Here is a 27202-nt window from a genome sequence, read left to right on the forward strand (position 1 = left end):
AATTTTTATTACAATTGATCTTGTTACTCTAAATACCAATTTTGTTCACATGTATTTAAAATATTTAAGATTTCCTTGTTTGTGTCTGTTTTTGTTTTCTCAGTCGAGATGGAAATACAGTGAACTCGGTACGCTGCATCATATATTTGCATATGAATAGTAGAAAGTTTTCCCTTAGCCAATCAGTGAGCTCACAGGTGATGAAAAGTTCATTGACAGCATATCAATGCGCACTATATAAAATCTATATGCAATCTGGCCGTGTCGTGATTAGCTGTTTTTTTGCGACGGCGATCGACAAATTGGGGAACATATGTAATAATAACAGAACCCCATGGCCTTGGAGGGCACTCTGTGAAGTTCCGAAGGTATTTCTCTCGGGATACGGTGTATTCGCTTCGCTCGGAAAAGTACTGGCGGCAGAATACACCGTATCCCTCGGGAAATACCTTTGGAACTTCACAGAGTGCCCTCCAAGGCCATGGGGTTCTGTCATATCATGTCGCTACATGTTTATTCGTACAGATCGATTTTATGACAGACTATTTACACAAAGTACATTTCAATCCAAACTTTCTGTTTGGTGTCATTTTACTGAAGCGACTGAACTGAGTTCACACACAAGACAATTCTCCGAGATCATTGACATTGAAAGTCATTTCTTCCCGCATTCGGTGAGGTGTCGACAGGAGGGTTTGGAGGTATGTTCCTGTTAGTTTCAGAGCCTGTATTTTTCACTACCTTTGTATTGGACATAAAAAATACCGGACATAATAATGAATTTCAAAATAGCTTGGAATTACAACGTGCTTTGGTGATTAGAAAAACGTTTCTGGCGATAAAACACAACGCCAACTGCATCAATTGCAAACATTCCCTGTTCCACTGTTCTCACTTACAGAACACGTTCAGTGTAGGAAATACTAATCGTTGTACCGACCCGTACACACTGTGCCGAAAAAAACTATCGTTAGCGTTCTGTGCAGTTTCATCGTTGGGGAAAGTGATAAAGGCAATGTAAGAATGTTCAAGCAGTCAGTGTACGGGTGACTTCAGTTGAAACACAGCAACACTGACCATGTTGACTGTGGCACAGTGAACGTCGTATTGGGTTAAATTGTTGCAAAATTTATCGAAGGAGAACTTTCATAATGAATGCAGGTGGCGTCATTTTCTATCGCCAGAAACGTTTTTCTTATCACCAAGCAGGTTCTAATTTCTCGCTATTTTGAAATTCACTATACATTACCTTCGATATTGTCATATTCAACTGCTGTTCATGATGAAACGTTCTTTATACTATGGCTCGTCGCTTTAAGGTAGACATCCAACCAAGACAACGTGGGTGGTACGTCGAATGCGTCGCCCTAAGTCAGCACAACCTTTTCCACTTGTTAATCCTAGTTGAAATCAATCAAAATGAAGGGGTCCCTTTTTTGTACATACCAAAATGCTTTAGGTCTGGCTTCGGAGCTTTGCCGCCGTTTTTCTTTCAAATCTTGAGTTTTTCAGAAACTTTCAAATTGCATTTATAGGCAACATTCAGGAGTCTCGATTACTTTACTTTTGACTGGTCGATTTAGACTTCGAGTTTAGAAGCCTACTGTAATTTAATGCCCCATGGTAGTCAGACAGTCATGGCAACTCGAAACCGACCAGAATAAAATACTGATTTATGTACATATAACAGCAATCGTCCAAAATGCCAAACTAAGGACCATTTTTTTTATCGCTTTGCTGTACTTGACGATAAGTTCAAGTTATTTGAAAATCTATTATGTCGACGAGGTGACCATTAAAATATTAGGAGCCATGCCATGTTTGTGTGCAATGTGTGGTAGAGAGCGAACATGCGTGAGTGCTTCACGAACTCTACAGCGTGTGGAGGAGTCGCAGTCAGAACAACTGTAACAACTTAGCTCGGTTAATGAACCAATCTTTTGCAGATTGGGGATTTGGCCGGGCGGTTTTATCTGTGGCTTCTACGCTAGGTGACTAGGTACCATACGTTGTGATGTTCGAACCTGATAGAAACCACCGTATTGTTTAACGGCCTGCATAGTTAGGTGCATTCGTAATTTGTGGCAGCATGAATTTCCTTCGATTCGCCAACAACTTTGTGTCAAATGCATTTTGCTCAAGGCATTTTGTTTGAGACGTCAAGAAATGAAGTGGAAATGAATTAAGAGGAAAAAAATAGGGTCTACTTAAATTTTCGTTTTCATTTAGTCAGTTGCCTGACTACATGTACAATTTTTGCAACATATCGATCAGCAGCTCATTTTAATGTTTCTTGTTGACTGAGTTACGGAGAATTCGTGTTTTGCAGTGACAAGAACGCCGTACATAATCTTACTAAGCGATCTCTATTAGTGCACTTTGACCTCATTGACCCTGTTCAGGCATTTAACAATACGATTTATAGTTTTATAAGTCTCTCTCCACTGTACACCGGATGATACACGACCACAATTTGGTCTCACTACAGAAATACAGTAGTGTGCTGTATCTGTATACCATGGAGCTATAAAGAGAGATTCTCTATTAAACTGTATTGTGAACAACTATCTCCATGGGGAACTAATATGTCATTGGACATTATATTTTATAAAGATCAACTATGTTTCCCAAATACTTCAGAGTCTGATCAGTGCATAAACTTTGTTCTTCCAGGCGTATTTCTGTGTACTTTCGATTTGTCAATTTTGACGTCCTGTTGAGAGGTCAACTGTCGTTGAACGCCCAAGGCAGCCTTCTGTCATGGCAACAAGGACGCTATTTATAAGTTAAACTTTGTTCCTGTTGTGAGTTCAACCATACTTAACCGCTCATATGTAGTCGTGAAGTCAACTTGTCGACCACAAAATTTGCAGATATGGTACAATTTTCGTTTTGGAGCCGGAATGTTTTACTTTCTTTGCTTTTTGGTGACACAATACGAAAGAGAATAACTTAGCTTTTGATTTGTCACTTCCGACTTTTTATTGGATCCACAGTAGTTTAATGCTCAATGGTAGTCATAATGAATTGGCAGTCTAGACTCTTCGCAGAATGAAAGACTGTGTCGTGTAATGCAATAACTCAGTTGTCCTAGCTATCCTGTTGACAGCCCGACTCACTACAACATTGACAATCTCGTAGTGCTGAAAACAAAGTCGCAATTGTTGCAAAATCTCTTCGCAATGGAAACCCCTTTCTGCCGACAATTGCCGAGCTGTCGATTATATTACTTGGACGATTTACCATAATCCAGACATTTCATTTCATTTCACAAAATTGAGCTTCGATAAGGGAATGAGTTAGGGTAAGCTTCCGATAGATAGGTACCAATATGAGGTAACTGTCCAACAAGACTATTTTGTGCACACGAAGTGGATGAATGTGCTCAAATCACTATGGCCAACTCTGAAAAAACATTAGGATTTGCCTATAAAATGATAAGCTAAACGTTGTTGAAAACAATGCAACCTTGCATAAAATTAAGGGACCTTGTTAACTACGTGAAGTAAACGTTCAGCCCGTACATGTACAGGTGTCATGGAAAATATGATATTGTCATCCATGAACAGAACCGTGGAAAACCTGGACAACTGTGTATTTTTTCCAGTGAACTAACATCTGTGCATGCTTACTGACATAGATTGTCTTACACATTCACCAAATTGAATGTTTTCTGTTTTGAGATAATTTACCGCATACACATCTGACAAATTTCATACATATTTTCTATTTGATTTTATTCATTGAGCACAACATGTCCTTATATAGAAAAAAACAAAAAGAGGGAGAAATTAAAATATAACATTTGTCATTATCGTCATTGAAGGTCATTCTATTTATCATTTGTCGAATTGTCTTCTGACAGATTTTCATGTTTGTCACATTTTATTCGAGCGTCTGGGTTTTTCAGTAACTTTGATTACTTACTGGGAATACGAAACGTTCGATTATGGATATGGTTGTTAAATGTTACATCTTGGTGGGTGCCAACAATAAAGCCCACTGTTTTCTTCGCTGTGCTATATATGCTTAAGTACAGATTGCGTGCCGTTATCCCGCTTAGGAGTGCAGTATACATTTTTGACGCGATATACACTTTTCTAATCTTTCCCGTTGGTGTTATTTCACTATGACATGTAGCATACACAGACACTTTACCGGAAAGCTTACAAGCATTCTCGAAAATGAAACGCCATTGATTTCTTGTTTTCGGAAGATGTTCAGATATAATACTAACTATATTACACCAGAGTCTAATTCGTTCTGTAACTTTGGTCTACTGTACTTTCGATTTGTCAATTGTGAAGTCATGTGGTCTATTGTTCAAAGCCCGAAGGTAGCCATCAAGCCTTGGCAACCTGGACGCTACTCGTAATGGAAGACCATAAATATAACAGATCAGAGCAGTTGTTCGTATTGGAAGCGTTCACCAGCACAGCTTGACGCAGTTTGTTTCACCTTGTTGTCCTCGTTTACAAGGAATCGACAATACAAACAAAACAACGTTTCCGATCATCGTTGCCGAATTGTCGCTTTTAAGATTCCGAGCTTTGTCATGTTTATGTTTAAGAGCCTGGACTGTACCGTAAATGTGTACCTGTTGACAATGTAACCACAAATTATATCACATTTGATGTCAACTCTGTGTCTGCATATTTACTTAACCAGCGTATGTACTAATCGAACCATGGCAACGTGGATATTCCGCTTAATCAAAAACATTATTGTACATCCTTGTTTTTTTGGGTTCAACCTTTCCACTTTGTTCCCTAGATAGGGATGATAAATTCACAGGGAGAGCTCTGTTCTACCTTAATACAACAACATTGGTTTTCATGATTCAGAAGCAATATTGTTTGTTGTTTATATCCTAGCTCAGATACTCGAAATATCATTGTTCATCAAGAGAATCTTAGAATATACGTTTATGACAATAAACAGACGATTGGGATATAGACATATTTCATCATTAGAAACATTTTATCATCAGCGGTGTGGAAAAAGCCGACAGAATAACTTGTTTTATACAGATAACAAATATGTATGTAATGGTGTATTTTGATTTTAAGTCAAGTAATGAGGTGAGATTGTGATACAGGCAAGGACCATTCTGATTCCGGTCTAAAGTTTTGTCTATATTTGCTGAATTGTCGGACGACAATCTCAGTATATCTTTGTGCTGTCTGTTTTGAATTTCCTTCTTCAGTCTATTACGGTGAGCTGAGAGTCAAGAGCTTCCATTAACGCAAAATCCTGCGTATTTCACGCATAATTAATCTGCAGTACGCAAAGTAAATGGACGTCTGCGTAATCCAATACGCAATGAAAACAAAACGCAGTCTCCGTAACAAAGACATAAGCAAACTAGTTTCCCTCCAATCCGTTGTTTATCCAGGACTGAAATGAAAAATTTGCTGATAAAAATGTTCATGATTTTGCAACATTTTCTCCCCCATCGTGTCAATTACGTCGCGTCAATTTTTTCCTTCAAGGCTGTTCAATAAATTTCATCGTTATTTCAAAGAGTGTTTTTTTCCGAAGCGGCCGTGCATACAAAAGTACACTTTTGATCAGAGTGTTTTTTTAAATTGCTGATTATGGTTTAGTCAGTACTTAAAAAATATGTCAAAACGTAAGACAATCGACAATTTCTTTGCACCATCAAAATAAGTGGAAGTAGAAAAGATGTCAAGCAAGCAAACCATCGACTTTGGCCAGTCATCGAGCAACAGTGAGTTTTCGTGTTTCAATCGCGACAAAATTGGCCAAAATTGCAGCCGTGATCCCAGTTTCATTTGTCCAATGTGAACGTGGGTTCAGTACCCAAAACAGGGTAAAAACATCGAAACGTTATTGTCTGAGTAGAGTGGAGGTGCCATAAATGATCTGATGGTGATAACAATGGAAGGCCAAGATTTGGCGAATTTGACTTCAGAGCAGCGATGATCGATTTCAAGAAGGAAAAACATCGTCGGAAGTAGTAGACAGAAAAAGTAAAGAAATGAATACAGTCGACAGAGAATTTATAGTTAATTCATAGGTACGTACATGTAGTTGTAGGCGTTTTGATACATTTTACGCAAAAATAAAAAATAAAAACATTTGAGTACAGCCTTACGCAAATTTTAAAATCCTAGCTTAAGGTCTTTGAGAGTATCCTTCGTTTTAAATGATCAGGACGCCGTGCCAATATTTTTTAAGGATGCGTATTGTAATTGTATTTCAACTCCATTGACTCTGTTTTGTTTGACAATGATTCTTCTGTGCCTCACACTGCCCTCCATTGCTTTATGTTACGTGCAGTGCAATATCATGGTGAACATGTTTTGGTATATGCGGAAAAATAAGAGTCTCTGTTTCTAGTCACGAACCATCGAAAAAATAAAACTGAATTTGCCTATATTTTCAAGCTAATTCAGGAAGGTTGCCCTTGGACGTGCCGTTTTGCGCGATAAACTGCATTGCTAATCCATCAATTTCGGCTAGGTTTAGCTTTAGAGTTCGCGTATATGTTGGATAGTTAAAGGATAGTGGATTATTTTCTTCGAACCCGTATTGAGTACTTCAGTTTAGACAAATATGTTTCATATTAACTTAATGATATGATGAGCTTTTACAATCAAACTTTTAATATTTGTTAAAAACTGAGTGCTCTTGCACAAATTTAAATTAAATGTTTTTAAACGATCTGTCAGACCATACGTGTATTCATGTTTTTATGGTAACTTTCAAAATCGATTGAATTCCAACATGCTTGGGTGATTAGAAAAACGTTTCTGGCGATAGAAAATAACGTCAACTGCATCCATTGCAAACGTTCTCCTTTCTTAGATTTAGCAACAATTGAACCTAAAACGACGTCCACTGTTCTCACGTCGAGAACACGTTCAATGTAGGGAATACCAATCGTTGTACTGACCCGTAAACACTGTACCGAGAAAAATCTATCGTTAGCGTTATAAGCAGTTTCATCGAAGGGAAATGTGATAAAGGCAATATAAGAATGTTCAAACAGTCTGTGAACGGGTGAGTTTTTCAATTACAGCACGGCAACACTGAGATGTTGACTGTGTCACAGTGAACGTCGTCTTAGGTTAAATTGTTGCAAAATTTATCGAAGGAGAACGTTTGTAATGAATGCAGGTGACGTCATTTTGTATCGTCAGCACAGTTTTTCTTATCACCCAAGCACGTTGTAATTCCAAGCTATTTTGAAATTCACTGTAATCCCGATATGTCTTTGCATTGCGGAGGACCTTTGGCCCTTGAGGACCTTCATCATTGCGTTAATGAAACCGTGTCGTGGCATGTTTACTTTATTTTCATCGACTAAATTATGTATTTATAACACACATTATTCCTTCCGTGCCAGACCAGATTACATATATAAGTTCTTAAACATCGTCGAAACATGATTCAAACATTCCTAATCGATAAGTTCGCCAAACATTCCTAATCGATAAGTTCGCCAGGAGACTGCACGGTGCACATCAATCAGGCGGAGATACCTCCTTTGTTTGTCTCGACAATGAAACAATTAACTTAATTAATGTCAAACAAACAAGCGACCTAGCGGCCTATATAGTACCGCTGTGTTATGTGTAGAATTACTATTTAACACATGTGTCGATGACGAAGGTGGAAATATTTGCTGGCTCATTTCAGTTCCCAGACCAAAAATTGCTAAAATAGCTGCAAAAATACACAATTGAGGACTTCATCATAATTTGAGCATATCCATGAAGATCATCCCTAAGAACATGCCAACCAAAGCCATTAGACGAGCAGGTTTTTGAGAATCAATTTTTTTGACCAAAATTCAAAAAATGCCCCAAAAAACAAAATTGCAGATTTCATCATAATTTCAATATATCACTCTTAGTTAACCTGTAGGAACCTCTTTGCCTAATATAAAAGCGTTTACACTACTACTTTTAGAAAAACGCAATTTGTTTAACCAAAATGGCAAAAAATCGCCCCAAGATACAAAATTGCAGATTTCATCATTATTTAAATACATTATAAATTAGATAACTCCTAGGAATCTGTGTACCAAATATTAAAGCTATCAGGCGAGCAGTTCTTGAGAAACACATTTTGTAACCAAAAATGGCAAAAATTGCCCAAAAGATACAAAAGTGCAGATTTCATCATTCTTTAAATACATCATTAATCAGATAACTCCTAAGAATCTGTGTACCAAATATCAAAGCTATCAGGCGACCAGTTTTTGAGAAACTCATTTTTTGACCAAAACTCGTAAAAGTTGCTCCAAAATTACAAAATTGTAGATTTCATCATAATTTGAAAAGATCACATTTTGCTTATCCCTGTGAACCTGTATACCAAATATCAAAGTTGTCAGACAAACAGTTTTGGTGAAAGAATTTTTGACCAAAAGCGACAAAAATTGCCTTAGAAAATAAATTTGCATATTCCCGCAAAATTTGAACAAATCTGAAATAGGTCTTCCGTAGGGACTTATTTACCAAATATCAAAGCTTTCTGACCTGAAGTCTTATAGAAGAAGATCTTAACAGATTGTTTTACCAAAAATGACAAAATTTGCCTTAAAGATACAAATATGCTAACTTCACAACGATTTGAAGAAATCTAACAAAGGTCACTCTAAATAAACTGCATTTTAAATTTCTAAGTAATCAGCCATGCGCTTTCAGACAAGAGGATTTTTTACAAAAAAACAGCAAAAATGACCCAAAAACACGAATATGCAAATTTCACCATGATTTGAATAAACTTAAATGAAGTTACTCCAAGTGAACTGCATATCAAATTTCAAAGCAATCAGACTTAAGGTTTCAGAGGAGAAGGCAATTGTTGACGGACGACGGACGATGACGACGGACGATGACGGAATATCAGCCTATCTGATAAGCTCCGCGTCACTGACAACTGAACTAAAAGGGTGTCCTAGCAATAAATTTCTTAAAATAAATGGCACGTCTTTAAATAAAATTTCCCGCGGTTCGTTGTATAGCGGGAAATGCTTGTCTGAACGTCGTAGTGACAGCAAATCAGAGGCGCCTGTTGATCACGTGTTTAGGGGGTATTTAACGTAAGCCAGGTGTTTAGGCTGACCATTCTAGGCCAGCACTCACTGCTTGCGCAGCCACTTTTAGTATTCTCGTCATTTTTCTTCGCTAACGGAATTTGAGACATGGCAGAATCCGATTTGTCAGGTTTTGAGGACTTAATCCAAAAGCGAGTTTCAGAAGCCGTGTCCCAAAAGAGCACTCAACTTTTGGGCGATCTTGAGAAGTTGATGACTTCTCGGCTTGATTCGCTCAAGAATGATCTAACTGCTAATCAGAAGCTTCTAGCTGACACTCAGTTAACAGCGGTCAGAGATATGAAGAATTCGGAGGCTCCGTCCTTCCGTAAGAAGTATTGTGAGGAGCAATTTAAGTATAACCAGAGAGTGCCGACAAAATGGATGAAGCTACTCGTCTGTTGGACGAAATCAAAAGTGACCATCCTAATCTACAAGCGGCAAAAGTTCAGATTGTGGAAAGTAGGAAGCTGGTGGGTCATAGACAGAAAGTGATGCGTTTGGCGGATAATGAAGACTTGGGTTGGCTAGTGGTTAACGAATATGAAACCCACGAACTTGCGGAGGACTCCGATGATGAAAAGAAGATCTACAAGGCAGTTGCCCGGGCGCAGAGGAAATACAAGTAGGAATCCAGGAAGCGTCGAAACAAGAAAAGTTTCTATCTCGGAAACCGATGGAATCCGTATTCGGAGTCTGCATCAACGTCTACCCTGGCCGGAGGGAAGTCTAAGGGGTCATTTGATCAGGGCGGTTATAGGAAACCTGGGACATGTTTCGCATGTTGGAAATCAGGCCATTGACGCTCAGAGTGCCCTGGGACGTGTTTCGCATGTTGGAAATCAGGCCATTGACGCTCAGAGTGCCCGTTGGTACAGGAAGCCAATAAGATAAGTACCACCTTTTCTCAAAATGAGGTTAGTCGTACATGTAGTGACTTTTCGGGGTTTTTTTCTGGGTTTTCAATTGCCGCCTTGAATTTGGCAGATGAGGGTGAACGGATTGGTAGCGTGGTATCAACTCTGATGTAGATTTCGTTAACGAACTTTCTGTTTCAGTTCACGAGTTAAAGTGTACGGACCTTACTGCCGGGGCACACAATGATAAGGACGTACAGGCTGCCCTGTCTGAAGTTACGGTAAGTCCTGTCGGAAGGCTGAAAACAGCTTCAGTGTTTTGGAAATCAGCTGGGGCCAATTCTTATGTATTGGATGTTATTCGTAATGGGTACAAATTACCTTTGAAGGATGTTCCCGGTAAAGTATTTCTGGACAACAATAGGTCTGCCAAGAGACACGCTGATTTCGTCGAAGCAGAATTGGGTAAGTTATTAGCTAAGGGTTGTGTTGCAGAGGTTGACAGCGTGCCTCGTGTTGTGAATCCTTTAACGGTAGCAGTGAACAAGGTAGGTAAAAAACGATTGGTGCTTGACTGCAGGCACGTAATCTTGTTTTTTGTACAATTTCAAGTTTCGGTTAGAGGGCGTAGATATTGCTCGACAGATGTTCGGAAAGGGTACACACCTTTTTACTTTCGATATAAAGTCCGCTTATCACCATATTGAAATTTTTGGCGGACATTGGCAGTATCTCGGCTTTGCCTGGTCAATTGACGGTGTGCTACGTTACTTTGTTTTCAAAGTTTTGCCGTTTGGAATTTCCACAGCGCCGTATATCTTCACCAAAGTTACCCGTACCATGGTGAATTGGTGGTGGAGACAGGGTATCAAGGTAATTATGTATATTGATGATGGCATTGGGGCGATGCAGATATATGGATGGCGCTTGCCAGGCAAGTGCGCAGGTAAGGGATGATATCGGGAAGTTTGGTTTCCTGCTAGCTCCAGAAAAGTGTCAATGGCAACCCCAGGTCATAGTGGGATGGTTAGGTCACATATTAGATATGATCCAGGGAATGATTTTCGTGTCCGACGACCGAATTAGCAATCTAGAAGGGAAACTGAAAGGCGTTATCCAAGCTATTGCTTTAGGTAAGACGTGTTTTCGGGCAAGGGACCTTGCTGCTATCATTGGTCATATCATTTCTATGCAAGGGGGAATAGGACCGCTTGTAAGTCTCCGTTCACATTATATGTACGCTTGCCTTGAGCAAAAAGCTGGTTGGGACTCTGTTGTTGTCGTCAATAGTTTAGTTTTAGACGAGATGATATTCTGGTTGAATAATGTACGTGAAATAAATGGGACGGCGTTGATAGGCAGTAGCGACCATGCTATGCGACATTTAGCGACGCATCAACTGGTGGTTACGGTGGGTATATTGTGAACGTCGGGCAAAGTGAAACCATGGGTGGTCGACTGTGGAAAGCCTTAAAGTTCCACATGGCTAGAGCTTTAGGCTGTGTATCGCTTTATGCCGAATAACGAGTATTGCCTAAAAGGGCTAAGCGTGCAATGGTGCACTGATAACCTAAATGTGGTTTGTATACTGCGAGCAGGCAGTTGCGTGTCAGAGTTGCAGGAGCTGGCACTGAAAATATATGATTTTTGTCGAACATTGCAGTTAGACATGCTGCCAGAGTGGGTACCGAGGGAACACAATAGGTACGCCGATTGTCTTAGTAGGCGCACAGACACTGATGACTGGGGTGTACAGGTAAGTGTGTTCAAGGCCCTGGATAATGAGTGGGGTCCTTACTGGGTGGATAGATTTGCAGATTACAATACCAAGTGTACGAGATTCAATTCTTTGTATTGGTGTCCGGGTACGGAAGCAGTGGAAGCTTTTTTGCAAACTGGGGTTCGGACAATAATTGGTTGGTCCCGCCACCGGACTTAATTCTCAGAACACTTACAAAATTAGAATCTGACAGGGCTGAGGGGACGATCGTATGTCCTCGCTGGACGTCTGCTCCATTTTGGCCCTTGTTATGCCTTAACAACGGCAGGTTCGCAGTTTTCGTGAAGGAAGTTCGAGTGTTGCCTAAAGTTGGCATAATTAGCAAAGGCAGGGGCGATAATGGCATTTTCGATGGCAGAGTTCTAGCTTTTAATTTGCTTGCATTGCATATTTTGTTCAATGGGTCATGACGGGCGTTGGCCTTTCATATTAGATAAACATCCGATGAATATTCCTCACTTTCGGATGTTTTCATTTATATTGCAGGGTCAAAATTAACAGAAGGCGTTACTACGGCTGCAGATAGCCACAAGGTCAACGGTGACGGGCTTCAAAACGAAGACTTCGTAGACTTGGGGGAAACTACCCCATTATTTATTGCAGTCGAGAAGCGACAGAACAGTGAAAAAGTATTTTGCCTATTTTCACAAATGGACGAATTTTATTTGTTCTCGTGGAGAGGAAGCTCTTCCGGCCAATCCCATCCATGTGGCTTTGTTCGTCACACACCTGTTGGAAACTCAGGCTTCAGCTGCAGTTATTTCCAGCCATGTGTACAGTATCAAATGGGCTCATACGGTGGCAGGTCATTCTGATCCTACAACACATCCACTCATTGTGAATTTAATGGAAACTGCAAAGCGTATCCGTCAACCGATGAGATCCCGGAGGGACCCAGTCACAGTGTCGGAAGTCCGTGCCCTTTGCGAGAAATATAAGAACAGTACAGACGTTTTAGTTTTACGTGATTTGTGTATGTTTTGTTATGTTTTTCTGTTTTTTTTGCGTTTTGATGAAGCAAGTAATTTACGTTGTTGCGACGTTACAGTCGAATTCGATCATTGAAGTGTGTGTGTGTGACCAGTACCGTCAGGGTGATAGTGTAGTTATTGCTAAGATTTCTTCTGTTGCTTGCCCTCACGCTATGTGTTATGTAGGTCATTTACCCCACACTCATCATGACCTGAGTTCAATTAGTCTAGAACATTCTCAAGGTCACTGCCCTTGATGACCTAACAACCTTGAATTCAATTAGTCATGTTTGGAATGTTCTGGAAAGTTGATTAGTTGTGTAAGGGAGATAATTTTAGAACAGTAATTAGCATGTCAATAAAAGTTTTAGATTGTTCTTATATGCCTTTATAAAAGGGACGTGCACAGCTTCCAGTCAGACTTTTGGGATCGTGTCTCTTGTGTGTTACTAAACTCCAGCAGTAGTCATTCTCAAGACTTTTCAAGACCTTCTCTGCCAACGCTGGATTTATACTGTGGACTTTGTGCAACTTCAAGCCTGCAAGCCAAAGGACTGTTCATTCATCCAACTGACTGTTACAACTCTGAGACTGGAGCTTTGCCGTCCCAGCTGAGATAAGTAGTCTGTACACTTTTAAAGCTTGTACTCTATCCCTGACTTAGCAATTAGTTTTATTTTCGTAATAAATTTTGTTTAAACGTTAACTGCTGAGTTCACCCTTTTGTTCGTTTTCTCTGCACGTAACAAAATTGGGGCTTGTCCGGGATCCGAATATTTTGAGCCGTTTGACAACATTTTGCCTGCCTTTTCAAAACTACTGTATACTGTGAACTCAGCAAAATTCAATCATGGCGGAATTCAAGCCAGACGAATTTATGGATGACCTTGATCAGGACGCATTTGATTCCCTCAAAAAAGACAACCTCATTGCACTGGCCAATTTCCTTAAAGTAGATGTCAAAAGATCTATGCGCAAGCGGGAAATACAGTACCACATTGCAAAACATTTAGTTAATTTAGGCCAATTTGAGGAATCCACCTTGAAAGATTATGAGCCGAGTCTACCTTTGAACTAAGAAAATTAGAATTAGAAATGCAGACAAATTTGGAGATCAAGAAACTAGAATTACAAATGGAAAAAGAGAGACAGGCATTAGAAAAAGAAAAAATACAAATGCAATTACAAATGGAAGAAAGACAGAGAGAGAAAGATAGGCAGGAAAGATTAGAAATGGAAGAAAGACAGAAAGAGAGGGAATTGGAAATGAAAGAAAAAGAATTACAAATGGAAGAAAGACAAAGGGAGAAAGAAAGAGAGGAAAAAGAAAAGGAAAGAGAATTAGCAGAACACCGACTGCAGTTAGAAATGAGACGTTTAGAGCTTAGAAAGTCAGGAAAATTCTTCCCTTCAGACAGTTTTGACATCACTAAGCATTTCAGGTTAGTTCCCCCTTTCCAAGAAAAGGATGTTGATAAATATTTCCTTCATTTTGAGAAAATTGCTCAGAGTCTGGATTGGCCTAAGGAGTCCTGGTCTATGCTTTTGCAGAGTGCTTTGGTGGGTAAAGCCAGAGAAATTTACATTCAGTTGTCAGTAGAGCAGGCTTCAGATTATGATTCTGTGAAGGAATTAATTCTCAAGGGCTATGAGTTGGTGCCTGAAGCTTACCGTCAGAAATTTAGGGATTGTGAGAAGGTGAAGGATCAAACTTATGTTGAATTTGCTCGAACAAAAGAACAACTGTTTGACCGTTGGTGCTCTTCTGAAAAGGTCAGTCAGAATTATGACAAATTACGACAGCTCGTTTTGATTGAGGAATTTAAAAGGTGCATCCGGAGTGACATCAAGACGTTTATCAATGAACAAAAGGCAGATACATTAGAGGTTGCTGCATGTTTGGCCGATGATTATTCATTGACCCACAAATCTTCATTTCTCAGCAAACCATCCCAGTCCTTTTCATACAGAAACAATGCAGGTAAATTTAACTCCTCCTTTTCATCCAAGAATTTCTCAAAGGAGAGTAGGAAATCAAATGACAGCAGTTCACCACAGTTCAAGTAACACTCCCACATCATCAGATCCCAAGTCTCAATCTCCTTCTGACAAACAGTTTGGTACACTTTCTTGTAATTATTGTAAGAAAGACGGCCATTTAATGTCAGATTGTTTCAAATTGAAAAGAAAACGTGAAGGCAAAGTGGTCAAAGTGGATCTAAGCCAACCGGCTTTATTTCTTCATCAACTCAATTAGAGTCTAATAATGTGTGCAACACATTTTCTGAGGTTAAACCCCTCTTATCCCCAATTAATGAGGTCAAGGTCAATTCTTCTCAAGATAGCATTATGGGTATTTTCGAGCCATTTATTCATAATGGTTTATATCACTTTCTAGTGATTTCTCTTCCGCTACCCCTGTCAAAATTTTAAGAGATACCGGGGCTTCCCAGTCTCTTTTGTTGGCAGATACCCTGCCGTTTTCTGAAAAGTCATTTTCAGGTTCTAAAGTTCTTATTAAGGAGGTAGATTGTAATGACTACATTCCTGTTCCTCTCCATAATGTCTATTTGTCTTCGGACTTTGTTTCTGGACCTGTGGCTTTAGGTATTAGGCCTTTTTTGCCTGTTGAAGGGATTCACCTTCTTCTCGGAAACGACCTTGCTGGGGACAAGGTCATTACTAATCCACTTGTGACTGATAATCCTAGTTTAGATCAGGATCCAGAGTCAATTGAACAAGAGATACCCGATTTATTTCCTTCATGTGCCATTACTCGAGCCATGTCAAAGAAAACTTCTGAGAATCAAAATACTCTCAAAAATAATGTCACAGATGTTGACTTAAATGACACCTTTCTCAGTCAGGTGTTTGACACGGATCATTCCGTTATCCCTCGTGGATTTGAAACTTCCAGTAAAACTTCTGCTGACCAAAGTCAGACATTTTCTAGATCAAATCTCATTGCAGAACAACACAAAGACCCAGATATTTGTCTTTGTTTGACAGGGTAGATGATGAAGGTAAAACTTCAGATAGCTCTGTTTCCTATTATACAAAATCTGGTATTCTCATGCGTAAATGGAGACCTCCAGACGTTTTGGTTGATGACGATTGGGCAATAAAACATCAAATTGTGGTTCCAAAGCCCTACCGTGCTGAAATATTGCGCCTGGCCCATGAAACCCCCTGGCGCCTGGCATCCCTTGGCTGGTCACTTAGGAGTCAGGAAACTTATCATAAAATTCTCAGTCACTTTTATTGGCCTAATCTCAGGCAGGATGTAGCACATTTCTGTAAAACTTGTCACACATGTCAAATGGTAGGAAAGCCAAATCAGACCATTCCAAAGGCCCCTTTACAGCCAATTCCTGCATTTCAAGAACCATTTAGTAGGATACTAATAGACTGTGTTGGGCCCCTACCAAAAACAAGATCAGGAAATGAGTACATGTTGACAATTATGTGTACATCAACTCGGTTCCCAGAAGCCATACCACTGAGAAACATAAAGACAAAGACTATAGTGAGAGCTTTAGTCCAATTTTTTACTTTATTCGGCCTCCCTAAATGTGTCCAGTCCGATCAAGGCTCCAACTTTATGTCTGGTATTTTTCAACAAGTAATGGATCAGCTAGGCATTAAACAGTATAGGTCCTCCGCCTATCATCCAGAAAGTCAGGGTGCTCTTGAGCGATTTCATCAAACTTTGAAAAACATGATTAGGACCTACTGTTTTGACACTGAGAAGCAGTGGGATGAAGGAATTCATTTTCTGCTCTTTGCTGTTAGAGAGTCAATTCAGGAGTCTCTTGGTTTTAGCCCATTTGAGCTTGTATTTGGACATACAGTCCGTGGCCCACTTAAGCTCGTTAAAGAGAAATTCCTATCAGACGATGATGATTGTCTGAATATTTTGCAATATGTGTCAGATTTTCGTACAAAACTCTCTAAAGCATGTGAATTAGCCAGAGAAAATCTTGAGTCATCTCAGCAGTCAATGAAAACCAAATACGATAAAAACACCTCAAAACGGAAGTTTGAACCAGGTCAAAAAGTTCTTGTTCTGCTTCCGGTTCCTGGCAAACCACTCCATGCTCGTTACTTTGGGCCATATCTAATTGATAAGAAATTGAGTGATTTAAATTACATCATAACAACACCTGACAGGCGAAAACAAAACAGCTATGTCACATAAATATGCTTAAGCCATATTTGGATAGGGATAATCCTACTATAACTCAGCCTGTCAGTGCAGTCAGTTCAAACCATTATGAAGATAGTGATACTGAAACTGACTTGAGTGAAAATACTCTAAACTCAAAGCTGGGCTCGGTCAAGCTTCAGAACTCAGAAATCCTGGAGAAGCTGGAGTCTACAAAGTTGGCACACCTCCAGCCAGAACAACAACAACAGGTGAAAGAACTGCTCCATGAATATAAACACCTGTTTAAAGATGTTCCAACAAGGACGAACGTCATCTATCACGACGTTGATGTTGGGGACAGTAAGCCTGTAAAACAACATCCATACAGACTGAATCCAACAAAAGCGAAATATCTCCAGGAAGAAGTCAAATACCTGCTGGACAATGACTTATTGAACCCAGTAAAAGTAACTGGAGTTCGCCGTGCATACTTGTTCCCAAATCAGATCACAGTTATCGTATGTGCACGGACTTTAGGAAGGTCAACACTTTAACAAAGACAGACACTTTCCCAATCCCAAGGATTGATGACTGCATCGACCGAGTGGGAAAAGCCAAGTATGTGACGAAATTTGACCTACTGAAGGGATTTTGGCAAGTCCCTCTGACGGATCGTGCTCGTGAAATATCCGCCTTTGTTACACCAGACGGATTGTTCCAGTACAAGGTGATGCCATTCAGAATGAAGAACTCTCCGGCAACGTTCCAACGGATGATCAACGACGTCATATCCGGGCTAGACGGATGTGCAGCTTATGTTGACGACGTCGTCCTGTATAGTGACACCTGGGAGGAACACATCAAGCTCATGCGGAAGTTCTTTGAGAGACTGAGTAAAGCAATGTTGACTGTCAACCTTGCCAAATCTGAGTTTGGTTGGGCGAGGGTGATTTACCTCGGACATACTGTAGGACAGGGTGAGGTAAAACCTGTTGATGCCAAAATCAGTGCCATTTCAAGTTTTCCCATACCAAACTGCAAACGACAACTGATGCGCTTTCTCGGTATGGCTGGTTACTACAGAAAATTCTGTCCAAATTCTCCACAATTACTGAGCCTTTGACTAACTTACTTAAAAAGAAAGTAAAGTTCGTTTGGTCAGAGCAATGCCAACAGGCATTTGATACACTTAAAGCCATACTGCAAAGTGCTCCAGTGTTGTCTGCACCAGATTTCACTTTGCCATTCAAATTAGCTGTGGACGCTAGTGATACGGCTGCTGGTGCTGTTTTATTGCAAGAGGATAGTCATGGTGTAGATCATCCTGTTTGCTATTTTTCACGCAAATTTAACAAATCCCAGAGAAACTACTCTACAATTGAAAAAGAGTGTTTATCTTTGATATTAGCTTTACAGCATTTTGAAGTTTATGTTACTTCTTCAAATCAGCCAATAGTGGTTTAATTGATCACAACCCTCTTGTTTTTCTGCAGAAATTTAAAGGCAAAATCAGAGATTGCTAAGATGGAGTCTAATGTTACAGGAGTTTAATCTTGATATTAGACATATCAAAGGCAGAGACAATTTAATTGCAGACTGTCTCTCTCGTATTTAGAGTTTATTGTTGTTCACTTTCAAGAAATTTTACTTTAGAGTAAAAAAAATTTTGAGTACTTAAATCTTTTTCAAGATTACATTTGTAAAAGAAAGATTTTTCTTTGAAAAATTTTCTTTTTTTGAAGAGGGGGTGTGTTATGTAGGTCATTTACCCCACACTCATCATGACCTGAGTTCAATTAGTCTAGAACATTCTCAAGGTCACTGCCCTTGATGACCTAACAACCTTGAATTCAATTAGTCATGTTGGAATGTTCTGGAAAGTTGATTAGTTGTGTAAGGGAGATAATTTTAGAACAGTAATTAGCATGTCAATAAAAGTTTTAGATTGTTCTTATATGCTTTATAAAAGGGACGTGCACAGCTTCCAGTCAGACTTTTGGGATCGTGTCTCTTGTGTGTTACTAAACTCCAGCAGTAGTCATTCTCAAGACTTTTCAAGACCTTCTCTGCCAACGCTGGATTTATACTGTGGACTTTGTGCAACTTCAAGCCTGCAAGCCAAAGGACTGTTCATTCATCCAACTGACTGTTACAACTCTGAGACTGGAGCTTTGCCGTCCCAGCTGAGATAAGTAGTCTGTACACTTTTAAAGCTTGTACTCTATCCCTGACTTAGCAATTAGTTTTATTTTCGTAATAAATTTTGTTTAAACGTTAACTGCTGAGTTCACCCTTTTGTTCGTTTTCTCTGCACGTAACACTATGTTACAAAGGTATGCGTCTGCTGCTGCAATTGATTTTTAAGACAGTACTGATTTTCTTTTTAAGCCCTTTTTTCATTGCAAGTCTGGTCGGGGTTAATTCGGCAAAACGAAAAACTGAGCTATACACGGGCTCGGGAAACAACTGTTGGTCGTTTACAGGAAGTTTGCGTTCGTAAGTTTTTTGTATGTGACGGCGTCTGGCAACCTACCATTAATATGGGTATTTGTGTGTTTGTGTGTACGCAGTGTGAGCGTACGACCGTTGTTAAGACATAACATCTCCCGCGGTTCGTTGTATAGCGAGAAATGCTTGTCCGAACGTCGTAGTGACAGCCAATCAGAGGCGCCTGTTGGTCACGTGTTTAGAGGGTATTTAATGTAAGCCAGGTGTTTAGGCCGACCATTCTAGGCCAGCACTCACTGCTTGTGCACCAACGTTCAATATTAGGTGTTATTGATGATGCAGAATTATGAAATTGTTAAAGTATTCTGAGTTTGCATTTAATGTCGACAAGTAAGGATGACACCCGAGTCCTCCCCTAAGCGCATTTGACATTGCGTCGGGTACAGGTTTCCAGGATGTTTTCAAATATACGTTTGTTTTTTGTCTGGTTTTTCCTGGGTGGTCTTATGCGCTGGACAAGGGGCGTTGTACTGTTATGTATTTTTTTTGCCAGAAAGTACTTTTCTCACTGTAACGCTCGACACAGTTTTTTGTTTTTGTGGAATAAATGAGACCGGCTGGCACTCGGTGACGGCGCCTGGCAACCTACCATTAATATGGGTATGTGTGTGTTTGTGTGTACGTAATGTGAGCGTGCGAACGTAGTTAAGACCTAGTTATTGTCCTGCTGAGGAATATGGACACCGGAGAACTTTGAAATCATGTCGCTACATGTTTATTAGTATATATCGACTCTATGACTGACCCTTTTACACAAAGAACACTTATACCCAAACTTTCTGTTCGGTATTATTTTACTGCGACTGAACCGAGTTCACACGTCAGACAATTCTCTGAAATCATTGAAACTGAAAGTCTTTTCTTCTGACATTTGTCGACCGAAGGGTTTGCAGGTATGTTGCCTTTTAGATTCAAAGCTTAATTTTTTCATTACCTTTGTATTCGACTTAAAAATAGGAGAATGCCATTGCTTTCGATTTTGTCACGGTCAATTGCTGTTCATGATAAAAAGTTGTTTTATCGCGTCAGGGTAGAAATCTGACCACGACAATGTGGACGGTAAGTATAGAGTGCGTCGACCTACGTCAACACAATGTTTTCCACTTCGGAATCCTAGTTGACAATAAAACGAAATTGTTCACAAACTCGAAATAAAGAGGCCCTTTAGTTTCCTTTTTATACGTAGCGAGTTGCCTTCAAATGGACTCGGAGCTATACCACTGTTTCTTTAAAATCCTGAGTTTTTCTGAAACTTTGTATTTTGAGATAACATTTGGGAGAATCTACTTTCGAGTTGTCGATTTTGACTTCGAGTTTGGAGTTTAATGCCCTGAGCTAGTCAGCAAGCCAGGCCAGGTGCACACCGCGCATAATGAAAACTGTGAAACTTCTGTACAGTGTATATGTAACAACAGCCATCCTGAGATTTAAGGACCATTCCTTTTTCACTTTGCAGGCCTACTTGACTATAAATTCAAATCATTCGAAAAAAACAGAAACAAAAATAGAAATAACGCGTCTTTCATCATTCACCGAGTTATCGATTAAAATATTCGGAACAATGCCATGTCTTTGTTTAGGAGAGCGAATACGTACAAGAGGTGCATTCGTACAACGCGACAGCATGAACGCAAATGTCCTCAAATTTGCCTTCAACTTTGCGTCAATAGGATAATTGTGACTTAACACGTAGGCATCAAACGATGGCAACACAGGCGCTTCACATGATAATACATACCTCGTTAAAATTTTAAGTTGAGTGTTTATCAACGCCTTCTTGATACAAACAGTTTTACGTAGTGACCCTTGTTTGAAATATTTGATAAAATGGTATAAATTGCCTTCTTTCATATCTTTTTTGTATATATAAAGTAGCATTATTTGTTTCCATATGTCTAGGTCTGATATTTTGAAATAGGATAAGGAGTCAAGAAAGTTCGAGAATAAGCGTTTATGACATTAAACACAGAATGAGAGAAGAAATGACCAAGAAAAGAAACTGCGTAAGAAAACGCTGTTCTTATTAGTTTAGAGTAAACTTTACCATCATTATGAAAATCCATTCCGAAAAATTGGTTTTTCGGATCGAGGATTAATTGCGCATGCTCTCCGGCCGCAAGATCCCTGCCTTTTAAGCCAGGTACAGTTTGCATTTCAGTGGAATGTACACCCTGGTGAACTTTGATCTTCAGTTGAACGAGATCATGTACCCGCACGCTCACTTGCATGGAGCGACTTATCGACTTATTGAATCACAACGCCCCCCAAGCCAACCTTTGTATTCGGTATCGACGTACAACGGCAGAACCACATACGCTCACCAGACGGTTCTCAAATATCTTCAAAATTAAAAGTAATTTCTGTAGACATTTGTCGAGTTATCGACTAAAATATTTTACAGGTGTGTTATCCTTTTGTTTCAGAGCCTGATTCTTCCGGAAACGTGCAATTTCATACATTATTAAGTGGGAACAGCTTTATTTTCGATTTATTAATTTCGACTTATTGTAAAGAGTTCAGCTGCACTTCAGAGGCCAAAGGTCTTCATGTTTCCTTGGCAACTGAACAACAGGTGCATAGTTGACGACTCTTTGCTTCGGAGCTATATAAGCTTGCTGTTTTCGAGTCTTGGAATGTGTGATGAATTCGTACCTGACAATCTCAATGCAAATTACCATGGATTTGTCGTCGGATTCGTGGTAGGAGATTGAGTGTCGTTTAACGCCCCTATAAGGTTGACTGACATCCGCCCATCTGGCAACATTGACGGTGTACAAAATCTTGTGGAATGTCTTGTTTATATGGAGCAACGAAGTTGCCGTCGAAACGGAATGTTTTTCACTCTTACTAGGAGCACAAACCCTTTAAGTTTGTAGGACTAGTGGGCGATTATTTGGTCAGCGTGAAGACTCCATTCGTCGGTCTCCTCGATACCATTTGTCTTTCATCCTGGTATTTATTGCACCGTTCGGCGCTCATGTTATGCTTCTTAGTGGAATGGTCAGGTATTACACGGGAGGGCTGGTGTGTGTATTTCTGGGGGGGGGCGCTGTTTTTCACGCAGATATTTCTGAAGGCTCATGAAATTGCATGAATGCTCTAGGGGAGGGTCACCATTAAGGACGCAAGATGTGGCCGGTATGGTCCGAATGACGGCCTTCAGGTCGAAAATTTACAAATTTTACTTCTGTTATAATATATACGAACAACGTTTACCAATACTTGCAATATGTGTTCATATATAGATGTTTTACAACTGATGTAAATGTAATTGGGTAGTATAGGGTGGTTACGAGTGCACATTTTGGAATTTCATCGAAAATGATTATGCACTATAAATAGTAGTTTATGTGAAAACTCTGAGCATTTTTCAATACAAAACTAGCAATGGCTGTGCATTTCAAGATGTTTGACAATTGATATTAATGTAATTGACTAGTATAGGATGGTCACAAGAGCATTTGTGTACAGGAATTTTGATTTTTAGATGATGAATCACTTTACATTGCAGTCTTTGAGAACACTATGAACAAATTTTACAATACAAAACTAGCTATATCTTTGTATTGGCAATTTGTTGCTAAGTGATATGAATGTGCTTTATTAGAATTGGGTTTTGAAAGTGTAAATGTAAACAACAAAAATGATATTGGCATTTCATCCTAAATATCAATTCACATTACATGGAAGTACAGGGGTAAACTATTAATAGTGGCGCCAGCGGCTTACTGACTACGCATGCGCAGATTCATAACATACTATTCGAGTAACCGGAAGTGTACCTTACTTTCATGGGCGCCGCCATGTTTATTTGAGTACTCGTAAATAAACAAATACGAAACGTGCAAATTATTATTTTATAACACGCCATATATAAAATATATCTCTTTTATTAGCCAGTAAGTGTTATTATCCACCTTGTCGCTGATACAAAATATCGTTAATATCACGCATAAAAAATAGGAAAAGGGAGAAAACTGTCGTGCATATGAATGGGGCATACGCAAAGAATGCTGGGATTGAATTTTAGAAAAGCGCCCCCTGTATCAATAATTAGATTCAAAAATTGCCAGTTTTCAGACGGAACGCGCGCCAGAGTTTCAGCTTGAAAGTGGAAGGTGCAATGATAATGATAATGATTGCATAATACGTCCCTTGTTTAACGCAATAAGTAGTTATCATGGTAAAAATTGCCAATTTTTGTCAAACATTTTTACAGATTACAGAAAATCTATACCTTCACTGCTGCAGTGTTTGACCTTGTGTACGTACGTGAACTGCTTTCATCAGAGAGAAACTGAGCATAGTTGTCCTATAAACGTTAATGAAGTAATAATTAAATATATTTTATCATGAATCAATACAAATAACATTGCCAATCTTGTATGCGTGACACCAAGGGCTGAGCCCTATATAATATTAATTTTTCCCTGAAAAACTGATTATAGCTTTGCGTAAAAGTTTATGGTGCTAATTGTTGACATTTAGGCCTTAATTATTGGCTAGTGAAGTTTATTTCAGACAATTTGTCCATAACAGCGTTACACAATAAAAAAAATAACTTTAATAGTGAAATTACTTCCTTAACAAACAATTACAGTTCATTCTCTAAAACTTCAAGCAAAACAGTTACTGTAAACGGAGAGAAATATTACCGCTATCGTCCCTGTTAATTTCACATAGCCAATTGTACTTAAAGTAGTTCATAGAATAGAAATGTGATGTCTTCCTCATCGTGTTAATTTCAACCTTTTATAAATCGGCTTTTTTATTTGAAAGGTAAAAGGAAGATTGAGAAATACTATCATTTAGCTATTTATGGACATGGACTGTGACATGACAGGGGTGAGGGGCCATTATAATTTGTGCAAACGCTTTGAAGGGTCACTTTTTTCGCGCAGCAACATTTTTACCTTCGGACCTCACCCATTGTAATTTCTATCCAATCCCTTACATTGCGAAATATAAATTAACATGAGTCAATAAACTTTTAAGAAGAGTTTATATGACATTTAACATTGGAAGGAGACAAAGACCACTTAGCAACTGTCAAAGCATTCTTCTCGTCTGTTGAAATATCGCATACAACATTGGTTATCTAAGAATACATGGGCGCAAAAATGAATCTGAATGTTATAATTTGTTGTAAAAGTGAAGAATTGAGGGGCCGTCGATAATAAAAGCTGACGAACGACAAACGTAATTCTTTCGTTTAGGGGGGGGGGGGTAAACGCTCATTTTGTTTTGTGTGCGCCAAAATCGCATAAAGATTTTCTATTGTTTTCGAAGTGCGACTTTGCAGCGACAACGCAATACTACCTTCGCGTTCATCGAGAACAGAATGACCACAAAATACGGAGACAGAAGAGACCAGGAAAAGACATGAATGTAAAATAGAAACTTGTATGCTTTTTTAACGTGAAACATGTACGTGAACCATTTTCCTACCTGTGAAATACATTAAAATGTACTGTCTGAAAAAGTGAAACGCGTTAAAGTGGACGTTTATTAATTGTTGTGCCCTTCCGGTATATTTTCATGGGCGTGCGGATCGGAGAGGTGCGTGTGGGTTTGTCAGAACGGCATCATAGTACGAAATTGATTTCGCATAAGAACTGTCGTTTTGAGAGGGGGGAGGGGTTTTAAGTAAAACGAAGGAAATACGTTTCTTGTGCGTCAGCTTTTATTATCGACAGCCCCTAAGATGGGTCTGAGATATCGGTCAAGGAAAATCTCTTTGCCCTTTGAATTATTTAGTTAATGGTCTCTGGATCTTAAGATGGATAACATGTCGACTATCAATAACTTGTTTCAAGTTTTAAAAGTTTTCCTTGTACCCGCGAAAACGGACTGGTATTAACTGATTTTCGGACGACTGGAGTTTCTTTGATTAGCTGTTACAAGAACCTCGTGCTGAAAGTCTTAAAGAGAATAATTTTCACTTTAGTACACATTAATGCCACTGATCTTGTTGATGGGGTTGACATAAAGATCTAAAGTGTCACGCATCGCCCTGGTGTACGTTGGTTGATTAGCTAAATACGATATGTGTGTAATAATCTTATTTTCTGTTTCTCGTAGTATCTGCGAACTTGTTTAAACAAATTAGAAAAGTAAGCACCACTTTCTAGATCACCCTTCAGAAATTATAAGACTCTCACCTCAATGAAGCTCAATTTGCGATTTGATGTCATCAGTAGTAAGTCAATATTAAGGTATTTTTACGCATTAAATTGATCGCTACGATACCATGATATGTAACCCTCTATTATGTAGAATTTAAAAACCAAGATGGTTTTGCTACTGAGATAATCCTGTATAGTGCTCCATTTTTGAAGAGGTTGTACCTCACTACGTTTACTACAAGTACTTGAAAGCATACTTGTGTGCATAGCTCCTAAGAAGTAGTGGATGAACGTGATGATACTGTTGTACATTCTCGTGAGCAAGAGCATAATTTCCGCTCCGCGGACCTACGCAAAAATGAAGCCTCTTTTCGGGAAGCGCCGTTGCCGGCCGTAAAGGGGCGTGTGGTTTACGACTATGACGCGGAGAGGGTAAACTCTCAAGATAATTTATCTTCGTGCTGATGAAATCATATCACTGTATATCAGATTTATTCCTACATATCGCCCAGTCTGCAAGATTCTTACTCACCTATCCTTTCTGTTTTATATTATTTATCCGTAACTGGATTGCACATATCCCTAGTTCGAATTATCTTCGACATTGAAGAGCCCTTTCTTTTGTCATTTGCAGAGTTGTCGGCTGAATAATGGCTAGTAAAAGGTAAGTTTTCTTTCTTTCAGAGTCTAAGTAGTTTTTTGTGAGACCATATATATATGTATATATATATAAAATATATATATATATATATATATATATATATATATATATATATATATATATATATATATATATATATATATATATATATATATATATATATATATATATATATATATATAAACAGATTACTTCAAGTACAAAGTAATGAAATTTATTACTTAAGTTTCATGCATCTTGCAATCCTCAGATAGAGTGAAAGGATTACTAGCTCGACACTCTTACATATATGATTAGGACGAACCATTCTATTTGTATGTGGTGTTAAAATTCGATAAATAATATTTGTTTTGGTGGCAACATTTTGAAGCCAACTCAGAGCGTTTTTTTAACAGTGTAGATTTTCCGCATCGATAATCTGCAGCTCTTCTGATATACAAAGATTACATCGCTTGTTCATGTTAGAGTAGCTCAATGCTTTATCAATGATTGACCATGAAAGGTCAAAGACTTGGCCCACATTTCTTAAATACCATACAAATTTTGACAACTCGGTGTCGTTTTTGTATCTCTCGTTACGGAACGATTTCATGTGATTAGTGTAGCGCGTCTTGAAGGTGTTATCAGTGAGGCCGATATAAACCCTCTCTCCGTTGTCCTCCGTTAATACTTTGGCCTTGTACACCATGCCTTTGACTTGACAGTTACCCTGCAAGGGGCAAGCCGACTTAGTCCTGCAATTACAATCAGCTGGTTGGTCCTTACGCTGTTCTCCGGAGATTACCCTCGTATTATGCGATTTGATTATACTTGCCATATTCTTCATACAGCGATAACTCACTTTAATTGTGATTCTGTTGAAGATCTTGTGAAGTTTAGACCCCTTTGGAAAATATTTGTCATCAAGTTGGAGAAATTTCCTGCCGATATTTTCCAAAGGGGTCTAAACTTCACAAGTGTCTATGTTCATAACTATTGAATTACGAATTTTGACCTTGTGTTTTCTGATTATGGATGGGTATGGTAGCGATAATTCAGCTAGGCCTTTACGATTTGCAGTAGCCGAGCACGATTGACTGTCTA

At 39.0% G+C, this 27202-nt stretch overlaps 1 protein-coding gene across 1 annotated transcript in view; it reads left to right on the forward strand.

Moving 5' to 3' along the window:
* The first annotated feature begins 588 nt into the window (after positions 1 to 588).
* LOC139133389 (short transient receptor potential channel 4-like) overlaps positions 589 to 27202 on the forward strand; it is a 70644-nt gene continuing 44030 nt past the window's right edge. Inside the window, exons 1-2 of the mRNA XM_070699947.1 lie at positions 589 to 701; positions 26093 to 26122. Of these exons, the coding sequence (XP_070556048.1) occupies positions 26109 to 26122 (14 nt within the window). The 5' untranslated portion in view covers positions 589 to 701; positions 26093 to 26108. The remainder of the gene's footprint in view (positions 702 to 26092; positions 26123 to 27202) is intronic.

Source organism: Ptychodera flava, chromosome 5 (genome assembly GCF_041260155.1).
Source record: "Ptychodera flava strain L36383 chromosome 5, AS_Pfla_20210202, whole genome shotgun sequence".
NCBI classification, from domain to species: domain Eukaryota; kingdom Metazoa; phylum Hemichordata; class Enteropneusta; family Ptychoderidae; genus Ptychodera; species Ptychodera flava.